The sequence below is a fragment of the Octopus bimaculoides genome, chromosome 1, assembly GCF_046866305.1.
Source record: "Octopus bimaculoides isolate indiv1 chromosome 1, ASM4686630v1, whole genome shotgun sequence".
Taxonomy (NCBI): domain Eukaryota; kingdom Metazoa; phylum Mollusca; class Cephalopoda; order Octopoda; family Octopodidae; genus Octopus; species Octopus bimaculoides.
The window spans coordinates 156,470,172-156,496,995 of record NC_142928.1 but is presented as its reverse complement, the minus strand read 5'-3'; the positions used below and the strand labels follow the sequence as shown (position 1 = coordinate 156,496,995).

Below are 26,824 nucleotides of genomic sequence, written 5' to 3'. Positions count from 1 at the left end.
AGATATTCCAGTCACAACCATCCTGTCATTTCCCATATACAGTGTCCCTAAAGCTACATTAACCAACGTGTTCTTTTCTAAGGTATTAGGATGTGATATGAGTGAGATTTAGTTGCTACTTCTAACTAGTTAAACAGCCATGTAGAGGCTACTTTCTCTCTTCAGTTTATTTATTGTTAAGTATGTCAAGCCACTGAATGTTGTCACAACTACTGATGTAGCACAATAGAAATGAGAGAATATGAACTACCAACCCTTCAACTGTCATTCCTCCATCACATCAACTTGTTGGTCAACTACAACTAACAATCTTTTAGAAACTGCTGATTTATAAATTGGCAAATTAGATATAAATCTTATACAGAAGTTCATATTTAGCTATTTGCTAGCTTCCCACCTCATCATCTTAACAAATTTCCATTCAAAAAATCAATTTAATCGAATTTACTATAGTAATCATGTAGATATTAAAGACTGTGTAATGTGAAATTAGCTACTGTTTAAGTATTGGTGAAAGTAATTGAAGGCTAGTGTGATGTCAAACGTAGTTGTGATTCAGAAATAATAGCAGAGCAATTTTGATAAAGTAGGTATAGGAAGTTTTATTGTTGCTGAAACTATTCATATTTTAAATTAAAGGAAGTTTGATGACCGAAGTTTTGAAGGGTTTTATCTTAATCATTCTGGTCATTGTTATTTTCTGATTAAAATCGAAAGAGATTTATTAATATTATTGGAACTTCAGATAATGGCTCCTCCACCTTCTTCAAAATAGTCGTAGAGTGGAGGATTCTACAAATTTGGTTATATCATTTCAGCTCAGATAGATTTGGATATTGCAAATATTTAGCAATTGAGGTGGCTTCCTGGTCATCATTTTGCTCAATGGTGTGAGGACATTAAATGAACATAGTCATTCATATTTTTTTCCTTTTGTTTTTAATAGTTTATTCTTAAGGAAGGTGCTTTACTCAGCCACCACAGACCCTCTCAGATATAGGGAAAATGATGTTAATGTTCTACTTAAGAAGCTGCTAGTTGAGGGCTACACAAAATACACAGGCAGGGAAGGAATTCCAGAGAGTTAATATTTTCTGGAGGAACGACTGGGTTAGTGGTTAGTATGACTGTTGGGGTAGATAGAATGTGGATGATTAAGAAATGAGAAACTAATGAGTTAAGTGGGCCTGATTGGTGGTGACAGAAGATCTGTTAGCTTGAAAGAGCAAAGACCATTAACAGTTGTGGTAGAATGAAGGGACAGCATGTCTGTGGGCCTGTGGCTGAAGTGTTTTAAGCATGCATGAATGAAACAAGAAGTGTATATTAATGTGTCATCAGGAAAGAAACTCTCAAAACCAACAGATAAAACATTTTAGATGAGATTTTTCATGTGAAAGAAATGAGAAGAGTTCTGGAGAAAGTGTGTATGTTTATAACTAAAATAAAGTTAAAAGCTATACCAAATTGGCAAATGTAAGGCCTGTATTAGGGTTTTCACTGACAATATTTAAATTGTTGAGTTCTTTTACCGTTCATGTTTCTTAGTGATAAATGATAAAATAATTTCAATTTCAATTGTCAATCAAATTCTTTAATCTGTTGAGTGTGATAAATCACAGACATAAGTATATTTCATTCTTGAAATCTCCTTTATTTCTGTATTATGCTTTTATTGTAAGAAATTATGACATGACAGGTTAAGGATGAAAAATCATTCAGTATATTAACTAAAGGATATAAAAAGAAATTGAATCCACAGATGAACTCTTCTCTCTCTCTTTCTCTTTCTTTCTTTCCCTCTCTTTCTCTCATTCTTTTCTCTCTTTTCTCTCTTTTCTCCCTGTCTTTCTGACTTTCTGCTGCTACAACTGTAGCCTCTGCTCTTTGTGGGTAGCTGGTCATTTTCTACTTTATTCACTCATCTCTCTTCTTTTCGTTCAGCCATAGTGTCTCAGATCTTGCTCTAACCACTATGCTCAATCATTACTCTCCAGAATGTTACTCCTCTCAAATTCCAAGATCCTGTTATATAAGCATCTGTTTGAATCTCAGTTAGACTAGCAGAGAATGACGGCTATAGAAATAATTAGTAGTAGAGGCATTCATGAAAGGGACTCTATGAACCGATGAATTGCTGAGATGACCTACTAGCAGTATTTAATAGGTTTTTGTTATTTAGGTGACATTATTAGTGCTGGAGATTTTTGTAATGTGAACATGATAGCTAAAGAGGTAGTGAAAGGAGGTCAGAGAGGTGTTATCACTTTAGGCAATAAAGGGTCTCTCTTTTTCCTCTCTCTCAGACTATGTTCATCTCTTAAGGAGTGTGATGCTTCATGCTAGTGTGACCTGGGAATTGGCTACTTTAGATCCGCATAGGTTGGAGATAATTGAAGCGAGCCTTATTTGTTGGATGTGTGATGTTGGCTTGTATGAAAGGTGAAGTATAAGTAAGCCAGGAGAGCAGCTAGGCATTAAATGTACTTGTCGATGTTTGCAGCATGGATGACTGAGCTATTATGAGCATTTACAAACGAATGCTGAAAGCTGTGTGAAAGAATGCTGCATGCCATCATTGAGAGATACCTGTGGGAGCAAAAGACCAAGGATTATGTAGAGAGTTCATATCTCTGGATGTTAGGCTTCAAAAGGCCAACTGATGAAAAGATCAGGTCAATTGGGAAAAATTGTATCTAAAAGATCCATTAAAAACATGCAAACTTAGAAGATTAGATCTTAAAACAATGTAAGTGATAAGGGAAATAGGTTGAATAATTTTTTTACTAATATATATAAATAACCGTCAATGTTTAACAAGCTACTGTGTAATATAATAAGTCAAAAGCTCTTCTATCCGTTTAGGTATAGCAATTCTAATTCAATGATATGGTTGTTTAACTTCATATTTATATATTTTCCTACAACTGTATTCTTCAATGATGTAGGTTTAGAGAAACAGAATTTTATGTATACGAAAGTATATACCGACAAACTGTGTACTCTAAGATGTGTATGCATTAACAGAGATAAATCCTTGTGCATATAGGTGTATAGTTTCTTGATTGTTTTATACATTTTAAAAAATTCTGTGTCTGTGTTTGTATGTGTGCGCATGCGTGTGTGTGTGTGTATCAATCTACAGATATAATAAATAAACAATTAGATATACATCAATGCATTTACCTTTCCTTCAGATGTTTATCTACCTGAAATCAAACCATGACATTATTGATTGATATTATTGATCATAAATGTTTGTTTTCTCACCCAGGATGTGACCAAGCACTAATTTCAGTCATGTTTCCATTTTAGTTTTTCTCTGTTGCAATGAGTTTTAGTTGAGTTAATACTCAACACTCACATTATCGCGTTCATTGAATGCTTCATTCATCTTTCTTCAACTGTTTCCTATTTCCTGATTAGTTTCCTCTTTTTCTTTTTTACATTTTCCACAGCAACTGAGAATTACCGTTTATATGTCATTTGGTTTCCATTCAATAATTCATTGATTTTCATTTGCTTTTTTTATGATTGTTGTTTTGTTTCGTTTTGTCTTTTTTTTTTTTTATCCAATGCAGCATTTTAGCTAGTACCTTTCAGCTACTCTCAGCTCCATTTACTGTCCTATCGTACTGATCTTAGATGAAATCATTAATTATACTTGCTCTTCCTATCAAATTTTGTTCCCTATATAAAAAAAATACTTTATAAAATAAATAACGAACAAACAAAAATTATTTATAACCAACCAATATAATTTATTTGTACATTTGTTTTTATATGTTTATTAATTGTTTTTGTTTGTTAAAAGTGTATTCAGGTTTTGTTGTGTTTTTTTTTTTCTTTCTGTCTTTCTGTTTTATAGACTTCTTTTGAGACGTGTAATGTATCACAACTAGATAACAATTTTCGAACAGCTCTGCACTGGGCAGCTGACCTTGGTAAGACTGTCTTGTGTTTCATACTCTCTTTTTAATTTCCATCTTGACTTCCAGGTCAAGTAAATATGTGTATAATAAATAAATAAATACTTGTAAAAACAAATTCAGTGCAGTTACCATGGTGAAACAAATTATCTCTAATGGGAAAAGGTGTAAAAACACCATATCTTCCCAGAACTTTCCCCCAGCAGATTCCCAGTGGTCAGAAACAGTGTCATTATACCTTTTACCATAAGAGAACATTTTTTCTCCACAGTGACTGCAGTGAATTTGCCTTTGGAAATTAAAATATGTCACACACATATTTTAATGAACCTAAAGTTCGTTTATTCTTAATCACTGCTTGGCACTGATACTGATGGATATATATATATATATATATATATATATATATATATATATATATATATATATTGTGTGTGTGATGAATCGATAGGTGATGTGTTCATTTCCATTTGGTAATATGTTTTACTGTACAGTTGGTCCCCAGCCATGAATTGTATGTTACAATCACCTTCCCCACCCCCGGTTGGTGGCATCATATGCTTCCTATTGTAGTATACTTTTATGTCTATATTTTAACTGTATGGCAATGGCAAGGTCCTGGGTTCCATCCCACCATGTTAAATCTTTGGCCCGTGTCTTTTATCTTTGCCTCAGGTTGACCCAAACCTTGTAAGCAAAACTGGGTTGTTGGAAACTGTGTGGAAGCCTGATGGATTGATTGCATGTTCAAAAGTATGGTTTTGTCATACACTGGTTCTACGTAATTGTGTTATGAGTGTATGAGTATGTGGGATACTTAGCTTCTTGCATGCTAATTCAATGACCTTGCAATTCAGATTATAGAATAGCTGAATTTGCATGTTGGAAACTGACAGAAACCTATTTTTGCCACTACAACAACTTTCTTATATACTGTATGGAGAATACTGGGTTGAATACTGGTTGTATGGTAATTAAACATGGACTTTGAATGCAGAGGACTTGAGAAAACTGGAAAGAAATGAAGAAAGCTTGCTCCATTAGATGTGTTACGTATATGAGTATGAACGACATAGTACAAATGTCTTGAACATAAAACTCAGCATAAGAAAGATCAGATGTAGTGTGCAGGAAAGAAAACTGCATTGGTATGGTCATACAAGGACAGCTGTTTAAAGAAATGCCAATCACTTAATGTGAGTGGAGCTTAGAGAAGGCAGAGACCCAGAAAGACTTGAGATGAAGTAGAGAAAGCTGATCTCAAGACCTTGGACCTCACAGAAGTGACCATGATGTCTGGTGATATGTGGTTCTCAAGAAGACCTGCCCAACTCATCAAAACTAAGCACTGTGTGTGTGTGTGTGTGTATTTATATATACAAGGTTTAGTCAAAATGTATCCGACCTTGATTTTTTTTTTTTTGCACAAAATGATAATGCGTGAGCAAAATTTGCATGGGTATTAGGTGACTGCGTCCTTCCTGAGCATGCGCAAAAATTTTCATGTCTGTAGGTTGTGCCATTCACCTGCAGTGATACATTGAGTACAGACATGAAGAGTGTGCTGTGCAATTTTTATTTTTTGAGTCAAAATGACCAAGTGCACTGAGAAAAGATACTGTATCAAATTCTGCCAAAAGCTTGGTGATACACAAGCCCAGACTATCAAGAAGATTCAGAAGGCTTTGGAGCATGCTATGGGAAAAGCACAAATAAATGAGTGGTACAACCAGTTCAAAGATGGCTACTCATCAGTGGACAGTGAACCACATTGTGACAGACCATCGACTAGCAGAAACAACAAAATGATTGCAATGGTTCGAGGAATAGTCTATGAAAACTGTCATGTGACTATTGAGGAGATTGTTGCCAAAGTTGGAATCAACCATGGGTCGTCAGTTCAGGCAATCATAACAGGATTTGTGCATGAGGAGAGTGTTGGCCAAATTCATACCAAAGTTGCTGTCTGACCACAGAAAGAAAACATGCTAGAGTGTGCTAGCCAAAATCAAAACTTCATGAACCCTATCATTACTGGCAATGAGACATGGGTGTATGGTTATGACCCTGAAACAGCATTGCAATCTTCACAGTAGAAGCATCCATCCTCGCCAAGACCAAAGAAAGCAAGACAGGTGTACAGCAACGTTAAACTGATGATGATCTGTTTTTTTGACTACAGAGGTACTGCGTACCATGAATATGCACCACAAGGGCAGACAACAAAGAATACTACCTGGGGATTCTTCGTTGCAGCAAAAACAACCCGGCCTGTGGGCAGCAAAGCACTGGTAACTCCACCATGACAAGGCACTCGCTCATTCTCCCCACATCATCCAAGCATTCCTTGTCAAGCAAAACACACCACTCGTTCATCAGGCTTCCTACTCCCCAGACTTGGCTCTGTGTAACTTTTGGCTAGTCTCAAAGCTCAAAACAACACTCAAAGGAAGAAGATTTGAGTCAACAGAGGACATTAAGCAAAATTCAATGGCACAACTCTACAGCATCCCAAAAAGTAATTTCCAGAAATGTTTCCAGCAGTGGCAGGAATGCTGGCAGAAGTGTGTAGACTCCCAAGGCAAATACTTTGAAGGAGACTAAATCAAAATGGCAAGTTTTTTTAATATTACTTTTTTGGCCAAAGGTCGGATACTTTTTGACTACACCTTGTATATGCACAACTGGTTCATTTGCCAAAATTCCAGTCCAAGACATGCCAACCACCCTTCATCTCTCTAACTTTAGTTTTTCCTTGATACCACTAATCTTTGTCACTACCAAATATCAGTTCATTTAATATCCATCCCTCATTCTTAATATTTTCCCCACTATCCACATTCTTCTCTTTCCTTCACTCACACTCTTCCCAACCACTCATCTTCATCCCTCTCTCTCTCTCTCTTTCTCTCTCCCTCGTCTATGTTACTATTACTATTCTGCTATTCTTCACCCCTGTTATCATTGATCAACACCACTCCTTGCTTATTATCCACTACATCCACCCCTCATCCCTACTTAATCTTTACAGTTATCACCTACTCTTCCCTACCTACCCATACAGTCAACACTTGTTCTTCATTCATTATATTCTCTGCTTCACCCACTCCCTATTTCTCATTCCCCATACACTCTTGCAATCTTTACTCACTCTCACTCCTGGTTCACCTGCACCACCTGCCATTCACTTATACTTACCTTGTATCTTGAGGATCCACACAGAGCCTCATCACTGCTATTTTTAACTCTTCCTTGCTCTACCCTGTTCACCTTCATCCTCACTTCTAAAATTTGAGTAGCCATGTGGCTCCTCTACAGTAAGAAACTTATTCTGCTCTGACTCCTTGTTCCATACTTTAACCCCTCATTTCCAAACACAAAGTTGTCTCTCTCTCAGAGTCTGTTGTCTTGCAAGCTGCATAATGACCTCACTACTGCTGGTGGTGTGTAAAGGGCACACAGTGTGGGTTGTAAATTAGTTGATATTAGGAAGGGCATCAAGCTGTAGAAACCATTCCAAAGTAGACAGTAGAGTATGACACCATCATTGAATCTGTTGAATCCTGTTAAACCATCCAACCCATGCCAACATTGAAGAAAGACAATGAAGCATGGATGATGATGATGAGATGAATTATTTCTGTCAACTCATTTAACCTTCTTAGCAGTGTTGAAAAGGAAGTACATTTGACAGTATGTGTAAAATAGTAAAGAATTTAACAGAAGAAATGATCAATTAGCCAACTTGAATGACTAAAGCAAGCATGGCAATATAACTGTGTATGACATCTTATGAACATAGAATAAGAGGTATCCTTTCAACGAACAACTGCAATGCAATTTCAATTTCTAGTTGAAATTATTTTGCTTCACACTGCTAATGTCTTTAGAATTGCTTCTCCTTTAGATGCATAATGCCTTTGTACCTTGATGAAGGGGACAGTTACTTTTAAGAAGCATTAGATAAAGGTATGAATTAGTGATTAGAGAATCCTATGAGTGCAGTACAGATATTGTACAGAAAATAGGTTTGGAAGTAAGAAATAAATGTCCAAATAATAACCAGTGCATGCATGGCTGAGTGGTTAAGAAACTTACTTTGCAGCCACATGGTTTCAGGTTCAGTCCATGTCGCTTCTTGGACAAGTATCTTCTAAAGCTTGTACTGACCAGTGCCATGGGAATAAATTTGGTAGATATAAACTGTGTGGAAGCCTGTCATGTACACGCACGCGCACACACACACACACACACACACACACACACACACACACACACACACACACACACACACACACACACACACACACACACACACACACACACACACACACACACATATACAGCTGGAATTTGAGAGATACAGGGTTCAATTCTCTGTAGAGGCTTGCTGGTCACTTTTCTCCATCTTCTAAAGGGTACTTATCCAATTTTCTAAGCTGTCTTCACAGCCATCCTATATTCAAGAATTCTTTTATTTTTTGTAGAATACCAACTCACTCAGTGCTCATAAGTTTTTTTACATTACATACATATATATATATATATATATATATATATATATATATATATATAAAGGGAGAATTCACAAAAAAAAACAAAATACGAAAACAGGTGGTGTAGACAACAAACAGATGTATTAGTTTAATGTTCGGGAAGTAAAAAAGTCTTTAACGTTTCAAGCCTACACTGTCCACTTGTGATCAAGAAAGACCATCCTGACCATTGCTCATGCAAAATGCTAGCAATGCCCATGCATGAGGTTACTGCACCAGCAGTTGTCTCCACTCAGGTTTGTATTCATGGCTTCCATACTCACTGCAGTGCCCTCCTACTTGACTGGGTGTCAGATAATTTTCTTGCCAGCGATTGCATTTGCACAGCCTAAAATCTTAGGTCCAATAAGGCTTGCACAGAACCTCACAGACCCTCTCCACCTACTGACATAATCTAAAGACATGGTAGGTAAGATATCCAGTGCCTATATGGGTTGCAAGCTCAGGAATATAGGAGTGCCATGATCTCAAGTGCAAGCAAAACATCCCCAAAATGTTCAGAATCATTCGCTGCATATCTGGTTTTATATCAGTAACCTTCTCCTAGAGACATACTTTAACAAAAGCTAAGAGGTACCTCACTCCCAGCAATCTTCCAGCAAACAGGACACTAACCCAGAATTTACACACACACACTTCTCTCTCTCTCACACACATACACACACACAACACCACACAATGGTGGTCAGTGAGGAAACTTGGGATAGATGAATGGTTAGTGAGAGCTGTGCAAGCCATGTACAGGGACATATTTTCAGTAAGGTGAGGGTTGGCAACGAGTACAGTGAAGAATTCCAGGTAGAGGTAGGGGTCCACCAAGGTTCAGTCCTCAGCCTCCTCCTATTTATCATAGTTCTCCAACCAGTAACAGGAATTCAAGACAGCATGCCCTTGGGAGCTCCTCAATGACTAGTGACGGAGACCTTTGGAAATATGCTGTGCTTGAGAAGACCCGGCAAGCCAAGTGAGACCATAACCTATGGCCTATGCCAGGGGTGTAACCAACCAGCCCACTTATGCATACCTTTCCTTCAGTGGACACTAAACTCTTCTTGCGAAGACCTGTTGAGGCAAGTGAAATCGAAATTGAAATCAAATTTGATGACTGGCATCCATGCTAGTGGAGTGCTAAGAGCACCATCCGAGCGTGATCGTTGCCAGATTACACTCGGATGGTATTCTTAGCTGGTGGCACATAAAAAGCACCATTCGAGCGTTATTGTTACCAGCGTCGCCTTACTGGCACTTGTGCCAGTGGCACGTGAAAAGCAACATTCGAATAAGGTCATTGACAGTGCTGCTGGACTGTCTCCTGTGCAGGTGGCACATAAAAAACACGCCGTTGCCAGTACCGCCTGACTGGCCCTCAGGCCAGTGGCACGTAAAATCACCCACTGCACTCTCAGTGTGGTTGCCATTAGGAAGGGCATCCAGCTGTAGAAACTCTGCCAGATCAGATTGGAGCCTGGTGTTGCCATCTGGTTCGCCAGTCCTCAGTCAAATCGTCCAACCCATGCTAGCATGGAAAGCAGACGTTAAACGATGTTGATGATATATATATATATATATTATGTGAATGTACTAAACTTAAAAAGTAAGTGCAGGAATTGATTTGTTTAACTAAATCTTTCAAGGCAGTGCTCCAGTATGACCACAGTTCAGTGACTGAAACAAATAGAAAGGAAATAAAAAGAAATAATCATTCCAAAATAACTGGAAGGAGTTGCAGCCATAAGAGCCTCAGAATATTATAACTGTGGAACCTAAAGAACTGATGACTGGTTTATTTTGAAGAGTTTAACAACTGAAAAGGATCAAAGCAGCCTAAAGTTTTTACTGCTCATGTTCATGTAGGAGTAATAACTACCTGGGAAAGTAGATTTCATATTAATAAAGATTCCTGCTTTTAGAAATATGCCCTATATTTTGGGTAGTAGGTAGATGTTGAAGATAAAGGATGGTGGATTTGGGTTTTAGGAGTCACAAGACATGAGACTTAGAGATTTATAAGCTATAGTCAAGATGGAGACAAATGTTAACATAGAGGAGAGAGAGAAAGAGAGAGATCCAGTATATTATTTTCATTATTTATGTATCAAACAATATTTTCAATCTCTGGTCATCCTAGCTCTGTTTCTGCTATCTCTTTCCATAATTATAATTTATTATTGTTCTATATCACAATGCTATTTTTTTTTTCTTTCTTCTCCACTCATACATAAATACTATTCTTTCAATCTAGAACTGTATTCTCTTTGAACTTCATCTCTGCTCACAACTTTCAACCAATAATTAACCTTTAGCTATGTAATATAGTACTAACCTCTTTCAGTCGCCTTGTTGATAGGTTTTTCCACCTGGTTTAGACTAAAGACAAAAATACAAAAATATTTATCCTTCCAAATAGAAAACAAATAATAAAGATATAAAATATATATAAACTAAAAGAAATTACAAGCTGAATATATCTTTGAAATTTGGAATCCATATCAAGAAAATCTTCTCACAAAATTATGTAAGCCACCTAAAATCACATGCCTCTACTATGTAGTATAACATATATTATACATACATGAAACAGCTGAACAGCCTAACTATGGTACATACGCATTACCTAAGACATACTTTTATGGGTTCACACTTTCCTTTACAGTCTATCATTCACTATATAAAAAAGGAAACCTCTGAAGATCTGTGCAAAGTCTAAGAAATTGGAAATGTTCTTAGTTATGTTCTCAGTAGTGTCATTTATTGTTGATGTTTAATTTTTTTCTTGCTTCCTTCACTTTTCTGTTTACTATATTCCACCAAACTAAATATATATTTGCCATCCTAAATTCTCCCCCATTCCTCCCCCCCTCTCTCATCTCATAGTAATGATATTGTAAGTTAAAGTGTAACAATATCAAATATATTTATGAAGTAAAGTGAATCAGTAAAGAAAGAACATTATTTTCTGCTTTATGTCTTTCAATTTTGTTTGGCTGGTGAAACAATGCTTGGAAGTTTTTCTGTGATAGCTGCAAGAAATTAAGTAAAAAAAAGAACTGACGTTGCCTGAAGATAAAACAATAATGAACATTGTCAGAAGCTTTGCCATTTTGCTAAATCTGAGGCAATTTGGCTGTCTGTTGGTTCCGTAGTTATCTATTCAATCACGGTAGCAGTTTTTTCAACAGAATATTCTTTAGTTTCAATGTATTTAGCAGACAAGTTATTGCTTTATCGTAAGAAAAACCATATGTAGACTTATACTATTCAATTTCATTGTACTATAGCACATCTCCAGGTGCAATTGTAGATTACAAAAGATATATACTAGAAGTTTCACCTAAGAAGCTAAAATGAAATGTCATTCTGTATATTTGATATTAAAACTTCTATATATAAAACTGACTTACATAGAAATATCAGTGAGAGAAGCTATATTTAAAAAATTTATTTACACACATTTTACATTTTAGCTTCCATTTAAAGAATTGAGGCTACTTTAGAAATTTGGAACTAATGGAAAATTAGATTAAGATAAAGTAGGATGGTTTATAACACTTTAGTTACTCTTCATTTGCAGGCAGGAAATTAAAATGTCTTTTGAAAAATTGAGTTAAGTTTATTTTCAGTCTTGGAATTTAGTTGATTCCCTTTCTTTTAAAGCATATCCATTCTCCTCTTTATCTTAAACATCTGAGGCTTTCTCTCCTAACTAGATCTCACATATCATCTCTTACTCACATGCAAACCACATATCCTGGTTCACTCTGAGATAGAAATTTCTCAACCCCTATCAACAAATCATTTCCATTATCCCTAATACACTCTCCACTCAAATTTCTCTTGAATAGGTGATGTCTACATCTACACAGATTCGACCCTCATTCCTCTCAACAATGATTTCCAGTTACTCCGGCTCAGAGTTTCCCTCCCTCACTTCCTACACTACATCTGCCTCCTCTATTACTCTCTGAATTCCTCAAACTACCAGCAATTCTTCAACCATATCCCCTCCTGCATTACAAATATCTTTCTTATCTCTCCACTCTTCAAAGTCATCATTCTTGGTGATTTCAACGTTCACAACCCCTCAAGATTTTCTCACTCTTCCTACACCAATGTTACTGGGGCAGAAGCTAAATCCTTTGCTGTTCTCAAATCTTTACACTAACTTATTTTTATCTTCTACCCATACTCTAGGCTGACACACATAGACAACCCTACCCCCACCCACCCAAGCACTCTTGATCTCTTCCTCACCTCAAAACCTTAACTTCTACCAAACCATTACCATCTCTGCACCTACTGGGTCATCAGACCACTCAATCCCTTGCCATATCTGCTCAACATATAACCACATACTGTACAAAATTCACCCCTCCAATTCCTGCAGCATAATTGGTTAATTTAGTTAGGATAAACGATACAGTTACACTGAGCTAGTTACTAATTAACATCATGCAAGTTGTGATTATCTTTGTATTCTATGAACAGCATTAACAAGTGAGCAAAAGAATTAGTTGTAGGAAAATCTGCTGCAAACATCTCAAAGTTAGACTCCATAGATGCTGTGTAACCCTAGGCCATTCTTGTTTGAGTAGATTTCTGATTCAAAAATATTCCAGAGCAGTTCATCTCATCGTTTTGCATCTCTGGGACTACATGTTTTAATGTTCTTTGGAATTTGGGTGTTATGGTCCCTAAAAGATGAAATTATGGTTGGTGTGTTTATGGCTGAATGATTAAGAAGGTTGCCTTGCAATCCCATTTCTCAGGTTTGATCTCACTACATGGCATCTTTGCTGAGTGTCAGTCACCATGACCTCCACTGAATCCAAGCCTTGTCAAGGAAACTAAGTAGACAGAAACTATGTAGAAGCCTATTAGATTGATTGTACCTGTAACTTGAAAATCCAACCTTGTTGCATACTGTGTAACTTTGATTTTGTCTGAGAATTACATTATGGGGAGATCCATTCAACGACATATGTGGATCTTTTTGGTTACTGACACAGATTTGGAAATTTTAAAATTAAATGAAAATTTTGATGTAATTTTTCACACTGGATCTGAATTTGGGATTCATTTATTCCAGATAAAATTTAGGAAAATTTTACAGAGGTTTAAAGTTAATTTGAAAACAGGAATTAGAAGCTGATATTTTCTGTGTGATAGCTGTCTGTCACAAAACGATTCTCATCAAAACTTGAGATGGTGGTTGCAATGGTGAAAGTGTCACTGTAGGACAGAAACAGCATTGTTGTTACAATGGAAACACAGCAGACTACTCGTTACTATGGAAACAGCCACCAATGTGCAATTTACAGTCGCAAAATATTTTCAGGGGCCCTTAAAATACTATTGTGGATCCCCAGTTTACTATTTTGTTGCATAGACCCCCCCCCCCCCCGTTATATGGACCCCCATTGAGAACCACTGTTTGATGTTGTGAAAAGAAAGCCTAAAACCTAAAACCTATTTAGCAAATACAAGATAAATAAAAGGGATTGGTGTAGTCCTTTGCTTAAAAAAAGGTAAAGGACAACTAGTCAACTAGTTGGTAAATGTAGATAATTCCTAGAGTGAAATTGAAAGAGACAGATATAACAAAAGTAGAAAAAAAATATGTTGATTGAATAGTCCTTGCTAAAAAAAAAAAAAAAAAATGGTGAGTTGAGGAGATGGTGTTGGTGTATTGGTATTTATATATTCAGAAGAACAAAGGCCATTTTAGAAAAATAAGCAGATAGAAAAGATAACAGGTCAAAAGCTAAAAATTGTTGACCTGTAAGTCTTTGCTTTATTAAGCAGGTAAGCTTTTTCATGAAGTCTGTTTGTCTCTGACAAGTGTATGTATAATTATTGGAAACGATCATGAAATGAGCTGAGTTTATGTGGAGACCAATAACAGTAGTTAGATGACTGGGTATGGTTAGTGAAAGCATCTCTTTTCAGTGCAGTGTATGTATGGTTAGTGAAAATAACCTATTGTCAGTAGTGTGTATATAGTTACTGAAAACACTGCACTGAGTGTGAACAATTATCGATCACTATCTAATGTGTGTATTTGTGTATTTAAAAATAAAACAGTAATCAAGTGAGAGTATATTATTAGGTGTGTGGATGTGTATGATTGCTGAAATTAACAACTAGATGATATATATATATATATATATATATATATATATATATATATATATATATATATATATATAATAAAATGCTATTGGTATAAGGAAATGTTTTTATAAACATTGAAAATACCTGTTCTTTATTGTGCACATGTGAATCAGAAAGTTCAGAAATCAATAAAGTGTAATGTTGAGAATTTATTTCTTACCAGGTCACTCACAAATCATCAGTATTTTACTGGACAATGGTGCTGATTATGCTTGTTCAGACTCCAACAGTGCTACTCCACTTCACTATGCTGCCAAAAACAATTGTGCTGTAAGTAAATAACTCACGAGCCATATGATTATTAGTTCATTCTTTCTCAATTCTAGGCGTTATTGTTGTTGTTGTTGTTGTTGCTGTTGTTTTTGCTGTTTTTAACTGTTGCCAATTATTGATTCCATCAGCTGTTAGGGTCATATATACAACCCTCTTATTCTGAGATCTTTCATGATGTGTCTTCTCACCATTTACAGAGGCAACAGTATAATTAATGTGAATAAGTGCTATACCTGGAAATCAGAGGAAACAGTTTCAATAAATGTTGTTGGCTATTTTTTTTTTTTTTTTTACTCACCTGTTAGATTAAAAAAAAGTTATACATACAGACATACACACTCACATATGCACATGTGCATTTGTGTGTGTAATATGTATATTTATATACTCTTTTACTTTTTTACTTGTTTCAGTTATTTGACTGTGGCCATGCTGGAGCACCGCCTTTAGTCGAGCAAATCGACCCCAGGACTTATTCTTTGGAAGCCTAGTACTTATTGTATCGGTCTCTTTTGCCGAACCGCTAAGTTACGGGGATGTAAACACACCAGCATCGGTTGTCAAGTGATGCTGGGGGGACAAACACAGACACACAAACATATACACACACATACATACATATATATACGACAGGCTTCTTTCAGTTTCCATCTACCAAATCCACTCACAAAGCTTTGGTCGGCCCGAGGCTATAGTAGAAGACACTTGCCCAAGGTGCCACGCAGTGGGAATGAACCTGGAACCATGTGGTTCGTAAGCAAGCTACTTACCACACAGCCACTCCTGCGCCTATGTGTAACTTTATGTATGTACACACACACATTCACACACATACACACACACACACACACACGCACACACACACAACCAAACAAACAAACAACAACAGAAATGGCTTTCTACTGAGGCAATCTACTTACTTGTTCATAAAGTGGCAATAAGCTACCTATTTAAGAAGGTCCAGTTTTTTTAATTCTTTTTTTGCTATTCATTGAAAGAAATATCTCCAGCATAAAAGCTTCGCTTATTTTCATGACCTGTATCTTGTATGTAGTTGGTCAAATGACTTGGTGCAATCCACACATCTAATGATCCAGATATGTACTGTACCTTCACCTGAGGACTATTCTGTACCAAGCTGACCCTTGGTGGTTTATCATTTGGGATACAGTGTGTCAGTCTGAGTACACTGCACCCTTTCCACTGTTCAGCCTGTTACTGTAAATTTCATGCTGTTTTACTAACAGCATATATCAAAGGACTGGGATTTGATCTCAGTAACCACTAGTTTGAAGCTCAGCATTCTATCAAATGTTTTATATTTCTCTAAAAAATTTTATATTTACTTGATACATATTTTTATTTTCAAAAGTCTAATTATTTCTGTCTATTTGCTTATAGATTGAATATTATCTCAGTATCTGTGATATGTTTAGAGTTCAGGAAAATAAAGAAATAAATGATAAAAAAAAGGAGTAGGGAAAATATTGTGTATCAATATACATAACTTCAATTCTGTTGTCAAATTGACAAGAAAAACGAAAAAATATTTGGAAAAACAGGTCTGGGTTATTTCTGTCTCATAGAAATAGAATTTATTAAAAGTAAAACCAATTAAGTTACCTGACAGTATACTTAGACAGTTGACGTTAGATTAATATTAAACATGTAACTATTCAGCTGATGTTAAACTTATTATAAGGTGCCTGTTTTAGATTTATGGAATAATAAATGATATGAATTGAATTGAGGTTCAAGTCAGCCAATAATTTACATATGTGTGCGTGTGTGTGTGCACACGCATGTTTGTGTTTGAATATATATGTATATATATATGTATGTGTATGTGTTTGTGTATATGTATGTATAGATATGTGTATACATGTGTGTGTGTGTGAGTGTTTATATATGTATATTGTTTCAAACTTTGCTAATATATAATTTCTGTAAATTTGCCAAACACAAAACTGCAGCAGCTATAAATCTGTAGATACTTTATTGCAGTGTTTTAGAACACAAAAGCTTCGCCAATAAGAATAGGCTGTTGTGTTTTAAAATAATGCAACAGGAGAAAGAGTGTTGTAATACTTTACACACATATGTGTAATTGTGTTTTCCTTCTTTTTTCTTTCCTTTCCATGAGCAATTTTTTCTTCTTCTCTCTTCGGTGATCACAATCACAGCATCACCATCATAACCATCATCATTATCATCAATGTGGTGGTAGCAGTGGAAATCGTGTTGATGGTGGTCATGTTTTTTACTTCATTTTATATTTTACTTGACTCAGTCACTGGAGTACAGCCATGCTGGGGCACCACCTTGAAATGTTTAGTCAAACAAATCAACCCTGGTATTTATATTTTTAAGTCTGGCTCTTATTCTGCCAGTCTCTTGCTGAACTGCTAAGTTACAGGGATTCAAACAAATCAACACTCGTTGTTGGCCTGTGTTAGAGGACAAACACACACACAAAGACACACTCACGCTCACACACATGCAAAAAAAGAAACACTCTCCCGTTCTCTCTCTCTCTCTCTCTCTAACACACACACGCACACACACACACACACACACATACACACACACATACATACATACATACATACATACATACATACATGCAATCACCCTCCTCACCAAGCAAGCTTGGTAGGGTTGCCAGTTTATTCGCTAACAACCTGACCATGTAACAGGTTGTTCTGTGTCACATGTTACCAGTTTTTTGAGAGTGACCTGACATATATTCATTACTACTAAAACTCCCGAAATATGGCACATATGCCCATTACTCTTTTTTCATCTTCATTATATATATATATATATATATATATATATATATATATATATATATATATATATATGATAACAAGTCTCCACACAGTTTCCGTTTACAAAATTCACTCACAATGCATTGGTCAGCCCAGAGCTATAGTAGAAGGCTGTTGCCCAAGGTGCCACACAGTGGAACTGAACCCAAAACTACATGGTTGCAAAGTGAGCAAGCTTCTTAAATACAACATAATAACTGATACTGCTAAAAGTTTAATGGATGTTCAAATCACTGTTGTTGGTTTGCATCCTTTCTTCCCCCATTTTTTTTTTAGTTCAATTGAAACAACACCATTCCATGACTAATATCTACCACTGATCTGCAGCACTTCTCACACTTTATTCTTCTTGTTAACATAATTTTGTAGAATTATACCATTTTCCCCATAAGCTACTTGGCTTTCTCTTCATTTATCTTAAACCAGCAAACAGTTGAGGTTTTCCTTTCTCGAAAGAATGTCACTGATGAACCAGATGTTGAAGGTCACACAGCATTCATGTGGGCTGCTGGAAAAGGAGCTGACGAAGTTATAAAAACCTTTATTAAGTATAATGTAGATATCCAGCAAGTTGATAAGAATAATGAAACAGGTAGGTCTAATTTTTCTCAATATTCCTAGTATGCTCAGAATTATTTTCATCAAATTTCTTTAATTAGTTAGCCTGAAGAGGAGAGGTAGTAACTAAAAGTTAATTTGCCTTAATGCTTTCCCCATCTGGGGCATAAAGGACCCCCTTCGGTCATGAATGACCATGGGATTGCACCTAGAAAGTTACCCTCCTAGGCACAAGTCCAGGCAAGGTTGTTTGTGAAAGACCAGTAGTTGCCCATGCACACCAGCCTCTCCTCTCCACACACCAAATGTTATCCAAGGGAAAGGCAGAGGCCAATACAACTTGGCAACGGTGACGGCACAACTCATTTCTACAGCTGAGTGAACTGCAGCAATGTAAAATAAAGAGTCTTGCTCAAGAATGTAACACACATCCTGGTCCAGGAATCAAACTCACTAACTCATGATTGTGAACTCGACACTCTAACCACTGAGCCATAGATAACTGAGTGAAGTTAGTTTGGATGAAAGATAAAGTGGAAGTTCTGAGGATGGGTTAGTAACTTGACTAGATAGGCTACTGTTAGTCTGTGTTGTTAGGAATAAAAGGGGTATGTTTTGGTTTCTTCTCACAATTACATCAATATATTCTTCTTTAGTGTCAACAAGGCAGCAGTTGCCCAACCTACTAGAAATAACGACTAAATTTCCCTCAAATAACATTCTACTGTCTTAAAAGTGGAAGGATACGGTGAACAATGTAGTCCCTAGATATACAAAAGATTAAGTGAATACCTTTGACCGTAGTTTTTTCATTGAGCCTAAGTCAGAGCAACAACTCTTATGTAAGATCAAGTGAGGCTGTGTGAATTCTTTAGTATAAGGATTTAAAGGTAAAACACAGTGAACAAGACAGGAGAAAGTGAGCAAAACAAGTGATATTGAATTGTTTCAAGTAGAGGCAGTGTATCATCAGAAGGAAAAATAAGCACCATTGTAGTAACTGCAGCAGAGTTAGAGAGAGAATGGAGCTGAATGGCCTGACCACTGATTGTAAATAGTTGATTGAAGACTTGCCTTATTTCATTGAACATGTCGTTCAGTCAAGCATTTGTATCTTGTCACATGAGACACTTGCTTGCTTTAATACCACCACATTAGGCATATGTTTGTATCAATAGTGGCATATCAGATACTCATTTCTGTTATTTTATATCAATATTTAAAGAAAGGAGAATGAATGAAATATGCTACTGCATATCTACTTTTGATGATAAAAGTGGTCTTTCCTTTTAGTATCAACAGATGTAGTCAGTTAAATGTGGGGAACACCAAAAGAATTTCAGGAATAAATTGAGTTATGTTTGAAAATGTATTATCTAAAGTCATCTAGTAATTGCCCCATATCAAATATCAATTGACAGCTTATATTAGAACTGGAAAATTTTCAGAAATTGTGACATCTGGCATGTTATTATATATTGTACAATATTATATAATTCTTAAAGGAAGTAGATTAGCAAAATTGTTAAAGCTTCAAGAAAAATGCCTTGTAGCATTTGTTCAAGCTCTTTATGTCCTGTGTTCCTATCCTACCAGTTTTGCCTTTCATGTTGCCAAGGTTGATAAAATATAATACCAGTCAAGTACTGGATCAAACTGATCAATTAATCCCCTCCCCTCAAAATTGCTGGCCTTGTGCCTAAATTAAACAGTATTATTATATACTTCATTATATAAAATATGCATTTAAATATTTAGCTTCATCCTTTTATGTTCTGAGTTCAAATCTGATTGGGAATTGAACTGGGTTTGTTGGTTTTGACTTTCTGTAGGTTTTATTAAATATGTACTGTGCATCGACTGGGATTGGTTCAAGAGGCCATTCTTCTCCTATTGTTGCATTGGATTTCTGAGTAATTTTTGGAAAACACATTTCTAATGGTTACACTATTCTTTTGGATTTTGTCCAGATACAGAACATGTCTTTCAATGTGCTGAACTGACATCATTTCATTGGCATTCAAGCCAAAGACCATTACCGCTTCCTTTCTGACCTATTATATTTAGAACTACTTTATTCAGTACTTTCCTGCATCTTCATGATGATTTGGTAAGCATTTAAGGATGTTTGGTTGCTAATACTAGCAGGTTGAGTTATCACTTATAGACTCTTTCATTGGCTTAATGACCCATTATTTTGTCACCTCTTTCTGTTTTTATTTACAATGACTGCAATGATCTTTACTTCTCATAGATGGCTGATCTTGTGACTCCTACATCTGGGTACTCCTGCCTCACTCATTGCTCTCCTCTTCTTATCACTTCTATCATATCCACTCGTCCAGGCTCCCCATGAACCAATATGTTTAGTCCTTCATCTCCAAATCTTCAGCACTGGAATTATTTTCCTGTCCAGGTTTGCCCAGTAACTGACAATTTATAACTATTCAACAGAAATCTTAACCGCATCTATCTTGATGGTCTTGGAGACTTGCAAAGGCAATAAGTACAAACTCTTTCTCCAGAACAAACCAATAGAGAAAAAAGAAAAGGAACAGATATTGTGTTATCTTCAGACTGAAGACTTGATGCGAAAACTTGCAACAAATGAAATGCATGAAAGGTACTAAAGGACCAGCTGGGTGACTTGAACTCAATCTCAGAGAATAAAGAATAAAATCATTTAGGTGGATTTTCTTATAAACTGCAAGAACTTCTTAAATAGTATTTCTTGTCTGGAGGGTAATGTTTAAAACTAATACCACTAATGTACACATATTTATCACCCCATATCTATATAGCTATGCATGTGCACATATATATGTAAATGTGTGTGTGTGTCTAATCTGTTTATAAAGAGATAGAAAGACATATTCATGTCCACATACACAAGCAAGTTCAATGGAGGACATTGTTTATTTATTCAATATCCTTAAACCATCGTCTTTATTGGCACAGCTAGTTAGATTTGTTTAACAGCTTCTTCATATCTCTGGTTTTGTTACTGACATTTTTTTATTCCAACAATACAGTTGCATCATTTGTCTACTCAATGGTAGTACCGTCTACATAAAATTAAATTTCTATTTATCTTTTAAATATTCATGTTGCTATTTTTCTTCCTTTTTGTTAATAAAACTCTTAGTTCACATATTAGTATCGACACATTTATCATGAATTTTATCATTGTACATAAAAAATTGAATCTTGCTAATGTGTTCTATTGTTGGTTTGTTATTAAAAAACAAATTGCTGTTTGTAAAGAAATATAAAAAATGGTATATCATTGATTTAGTTTTTATTTCAGTACCATTCCAAGGTAGCAATAAACAGCTATTGTTGAGATATTTCTCATTGAATTAATGACTCAGTCACATATTTGTGTCAACTTATATAAGATTGATCTTTTCCTATGAACCAACAATATTATTGTTACTGGTTTAATGTCTTCTCATGCTGATTTATATTTTCTGGATCTGGTGAATAACACCTCTATATTAATCAGCTTTCATTTTATTATTATCATTATTATATTTTACTTCTCAGAGCTCTTGATCTTACTTGCTTTGGTTAATTCTGTGAGAGTGGACAACATCCTGTTGTCAAAGGTCCCACAGGGTATCTTTCCACACATTATAAGACTTGGTATTTAGGTGTTAAGTATCATGGAAGATTCTCAACACCCAAGTACTAATCTCAAAATCTCAATAGAGCAGGGTTTTTTTTGTCTTTAGCATGCTCTACCTTCATTTCAATTCCAATTTCTCTGACATGTTTCTCGAACTTGGTTGTTAGTGTTCTGAGTGCCCCTACAACTACTGAAATGACTATTATTATTATCATTATTGAGTGAGAGAGCAGTCTATGCCATCAAAGTGACACTGGGGTAAAATATACGAAGCCCAGTATACCCATCATGACTACCCGTCTGATAAGGGTACACCAAGCATATGCATCATGACCATATATGCGTGACATGATGATCTCATATCAAGATAAACAAACAGTACATGACCTCGCAGGTGGGGCCCAGTTAGAATTTTCTTCAAGTCCAGTAGCCCATCCTGCTCAAAAGGTCCCTGAATAAGAGTTGTTTAAGGATGTTGAATGAAATACCCATGTTTCCAGAGGTGAATTATTCAAACCCCAAAGAATTCCTCTCAACACATGACTATGATGATCTCCCACTACTTCTGCTCATGATCAGAGATGCACATATCATCAGCCACTAAGGGACATGCTCAACTGGTTAAGGTCAAACAACTGACAGGTAAATCTGTGGTATTGAGCAGAATATTTGTTGTAGCCCATCTTTTATACCAAGACAAAACAATGTACATGACAGCACTTTAAATTTATTAAGATGAGAAGCCATGAAAACCACTGCTTGTTACTGCATCAGGGCATTTATTATTATTATTATTATTACTATTATTGTTATTATTATTATTATTATTATTATTATTATTATTATTATTATTATTATTATTATTATTATTATTATTATTATTATTATTATTATTATTTAAGACATTGCACAGTATCTAATATCATAATGTTACTGATTGAAGATATTGTGTCTACTGGGGGTTTGTACTGTCACAAGGACCTCAGACAGACAGTACTTTATGTAATATGCGTGCAGTTCCAAGTAATGCCAATTTTTGCAATACACCTAGATTGTAGGGTATTTCTAAAGTTTCCAGATGTTTTTTCAAGTTGGGTGGTATTGAACCCAACACTCCAATGACAACAAGGACAACCTTTATGTTTGACACTCATAGCTGCCACATCTTAGTGATCTCAATTCTCAAGTCTCCATATTTATCAATCTTTTCTCTTTCTTTCATGATGATATGTTGATCTCCTGGCACTGCCACATCATTTATTAGGCAGTCTTGTTTGTCCCTCCTAAAGATTACTATATCTGGCCTTCAATGCTCTAATACCTTATCTGTCTGGGAGTCAAAGTCCCAGACAATTTTTGCCTTCTCCTTTTCATCCATTACCTTTTCCGGTGTATGTTAGTACCAAGCACCTGTAACCTCATATCCATACTTATGGCATAGTAGCCAGTAGAGGTTTGGGGTTACCTTGTCATTATTATTATCATTATTAAGGCAGCAAGCTAACAGAATCATTAGCATGCTGGGCAAAATGCTTTTCAGCATTTCATCCATCTTTACGGTCTGAGTTCAAATTACATTGAGGTCAGCTTTGCCTTTCATTCTTCCAGGGTTGATAAAATAAGTACCAGTTGAACACTGGGGTCAGTTTCCATCTACCAAATCCACTCACAAGGCTTTGGTCGGCCCGAGGCGATAGTAGAAGACACTTGCCCAAGGTGCCATGCAGTGGGACTGAACCCCGAACCATGTAGTTGGTAAGCAAGCTACTTACCACACAGTCACTCCTGTGCCTATTTATTTTGTCCTCTATAATCATGTCTAGTCTCTTATTATTTTGGTTTGGCTCAGGTTCGGTCTTATTACTGGTAGGAATTATGTGGATAGCAGGTTACTACCTCTAACCTTAGGTATCCACAAGTTTTCAGCAGTCTTTCAAGTACTTAGAACCCTCCTGATAATCCTTGCTGTCCATAAGAGACAAACTTACTGTAGGAGCTCTTTCGGGCATTCTATTCCAATTTTCTTCAGTCATTTGTCTATATCTTGGCTTACTGTTCCCAATGCACCAATTATTATAGGTACAACATTTACTGTTCGCATGCTCCAAATTCTTCCTATTTCAAACTTTAAGGGATTGTATTTTTTTTTGTTTTTCTTCTTCTTTCTTTACGATCTTGGAGTCAAATGGGCATGATGGGTCAATAAGGAAGCAACTTCACTTTTCTTCATCTACAATTATTACTATTATTATTATTGTTATTATTATTATTGTTGTTGTTGTTGTTGTTGCTGTTATTATTATTTTGGTGGTGTTGATAGTGGTGGTGCAGGATTGACAGAATTGTTGGAGTGTTAGGTGAAATTCTTGTACTATTTTTAGTTACCTACATTCTGTGTTCAAATCCCATCAAGGTCAACTTTGCTTTTCATCCCTTCTGGCTCAATAAACTAAATTACCAGCCAAGTACTGGAGTTAGTGGTAATGACTAACCACCTTGGTCAATATTTCTGGCCTTGTGCCTAACATAGAAACAATTATTTTGATTGGTTGAAGGTAGCAAGCTGGTAGACTGATTAACATGTCAGTCTAAATGCTTTGCAGCATTTCTTCCAGCTTTCTACCTTCTGAATTCAAATCTTATGATGGTCAACTTTGCCGTTCTGAGCTCAATGTAATTGACTACATCATCACCATCACTGGCTCTGCCAAATTTCAGGCCTTGTGCCTATATTAGAAACAATTATTATTCATAGTAGTGGTGACTCAGAGACTGCATCTTTGAATTGACTTATGTCATATCAATGGTGATAACAATTTCCAATTAGGCCTTCTTTTAACTGAATATGGGCTTTGAAGGGTTTAAATCAATATTTTTTTGCATTTTGTGGGCAGTGGAAATGGTATTGTATGAGACAAGTGTTGACCAAGGAAGGCATCAATATGACTGTTCAGTTTACTTGAAACAGCAACCAAATTTTCCTCAAAGCATACCCTACCATTTCTTAAAAAAGGGAACAATACATTGGATAATGTAGTCTTTAAAATGTTATGTCTGGGAACAAAGATGGGGGTGATTGTAGCTGGAGCACCTATGATGATAATTTTGGAAATACCTCTGATTATAGATTTGTTTAATTAGGGATTACCTTGGGCTAAACATCCACAACTCTGTTTTGTTTTGTCTTTTAACTATTTAGCATTTGATTACTCTGTCAAATGGCATGCTTATGTATTCACATTGTTTTGGATTTATCAGGCATTATCTCACACCTTTGAGATTTTGATGATGTGATTGTCTATTTTTAGAATGACATTGTATGGTAGGTGTGAGAGGCTCAATCTGGTCAGTTCGAACATAAAACTGGTGGAATATTTGGACCAGATATGGCCTGTTTAAATGCTAAAGGGTTAAAAGAAATATTTTAATACTTTTTTTTCTCTCTCTGTACCAAAGTGTACCAAACTTTACCATCTTTTCTTCCAGCTCTACATGCAGCAGCCCTCTCAGGTCACTCTTCTACAGTTCAGCTTCTTTTGGAAAATGGGGCTCACATCAATGGAACGAATTTGATGAAACATACACCTTTATTGCGTGCCTGTGAGATGGGTCATACAGATGTTGTTCAATGTTTGATAGAATGGGATGCCAGGGTGGATATGTTTGACCAGGATGGCCATTCTCCATTACACTGGTATCATTTAAAATTTTTTTCCATTTAAAATTTTTTTTGTTTATTTTATTCTAAAATTTTTATATACATTTTAAGGGTGGTGATGATCCCAAAATAAACTTAAGATTGAATACTAGTCAGTCAATTCAATAGGCGGGATCTCACATCATTGAGTGAGGTGCCAGTGCACTGTAAAGCCATCAAAGGGAAGGCCCTGAAATGAGGTGGATTTTTTTCTTGACCTGTAAAACCTACTGGTATCTGCTGTGTGAAATTCTCAACTAACTGCCATTGCACAAGCACAATGTTGCCATGCTTTTATTATCATACTTATTTAAATGTTTCCTAAATTTTAGACATTTGAATGAATTGTTTGGGCTGCATTTTAAGGGATGGTTTACTTTTATGTCATGAAACAAGAACTGTTGTGATTTTCCTGTGAGACAAATCAATACGAGAAGATTAGTGTCAGCCTACATTTTATAGATGGGCAGCACATTTGTCACTAATGTACTCAATGAAAATAGAACTATTTCTATATAAAATTTAATAAAGAAGAAAACAATGAAATCATCTTATTATCACCCTATTCCTCATCTGTTTTCATATTGATATATTGGCATAGATTTGTAGTAATGATGATGGTAATTTCAACAATGCACCAATTAAGTTTTTACTTTCAAGGTGTATATTTTGGGTAAATCAAACTTGCAGAGGCAAACATTTTATTCAATTCACAGGCTCAAGAACAGTACTGCAAACAAATAAAACTGTTTCATTTCACAATATTGTCACTGCAAACCATTGTAAGTTGTTCCTGGACTATGATTATTATTTACAACTATATGAGGTAATTAAGTGTATTGGCTCTAGAAAACCAACATGCTGCCAATGCTTTTGGTCACTGATGACCAAAGTTGGTTATCCAGCACATGGCCAGAAATTTTGGGGGATGGAATAAGCCAATTACATTGACCCCATGCTCAACTTGTACTCAGTTTGTTGACCCTGAGAGGTTGAAAGGCAAAGTCAACCTTAGACAGAATTTGAACTCAGAACATAGAAACAGATGTCATTTAGCTTAGTATTTTGCCTGGCCTGCTAACGATTTTCTAAGCCTGCTGACTTATGCATATATATAATTATTACCAAGGAGAATGGAGTATGGAGTAAGCAATTCATTTTGTTATGTAATCCTACAATTG

The 26,824-nt window shown here is 35.9% G+C and overlaps 1 protein-coding gene across 3 annotated transcripts in view; it reads left to right on the top strand.

Annotated features, from left to right (window-relative positions):
* LOC106868434 (uncharacterized) overlaps nucleotides 1-26,824 on the top strand; it is a 377,561-nt gene that overhangs the window by 263,583 nt on the left and 87,154 nt on the right. For all 3 annotated transcript variants that reach the window (XR_016243814.1, XM_014913697.3, XM_014913696.3), the window contains 4 exons: nucleotides 3,869-3,944; nucleotides 14,820-14,926; nucleotides 18,187-18,352; nucleotides 25,433-25,640. Coding sequence is in view for 2 of the 3 variants with exons in the window: in XM_014913697.3 (XP_014769183.1) it covers nucleotides 3,869-3,944; nucleotides 14,820-14,926; nucleotides 18,187-18,352; nucleotides 25,433-25,640 (557 nt within the window). In the remaining variant the exon portion in view is untranslated. The remainder of the gene's footprint in view (nucleotides 1-3,868; nucleotides 3,945-14,819; nucleotides 14,927-18,186; nucleotides 18,353-25,432; nucleotides 25,641-26,824) is intronic.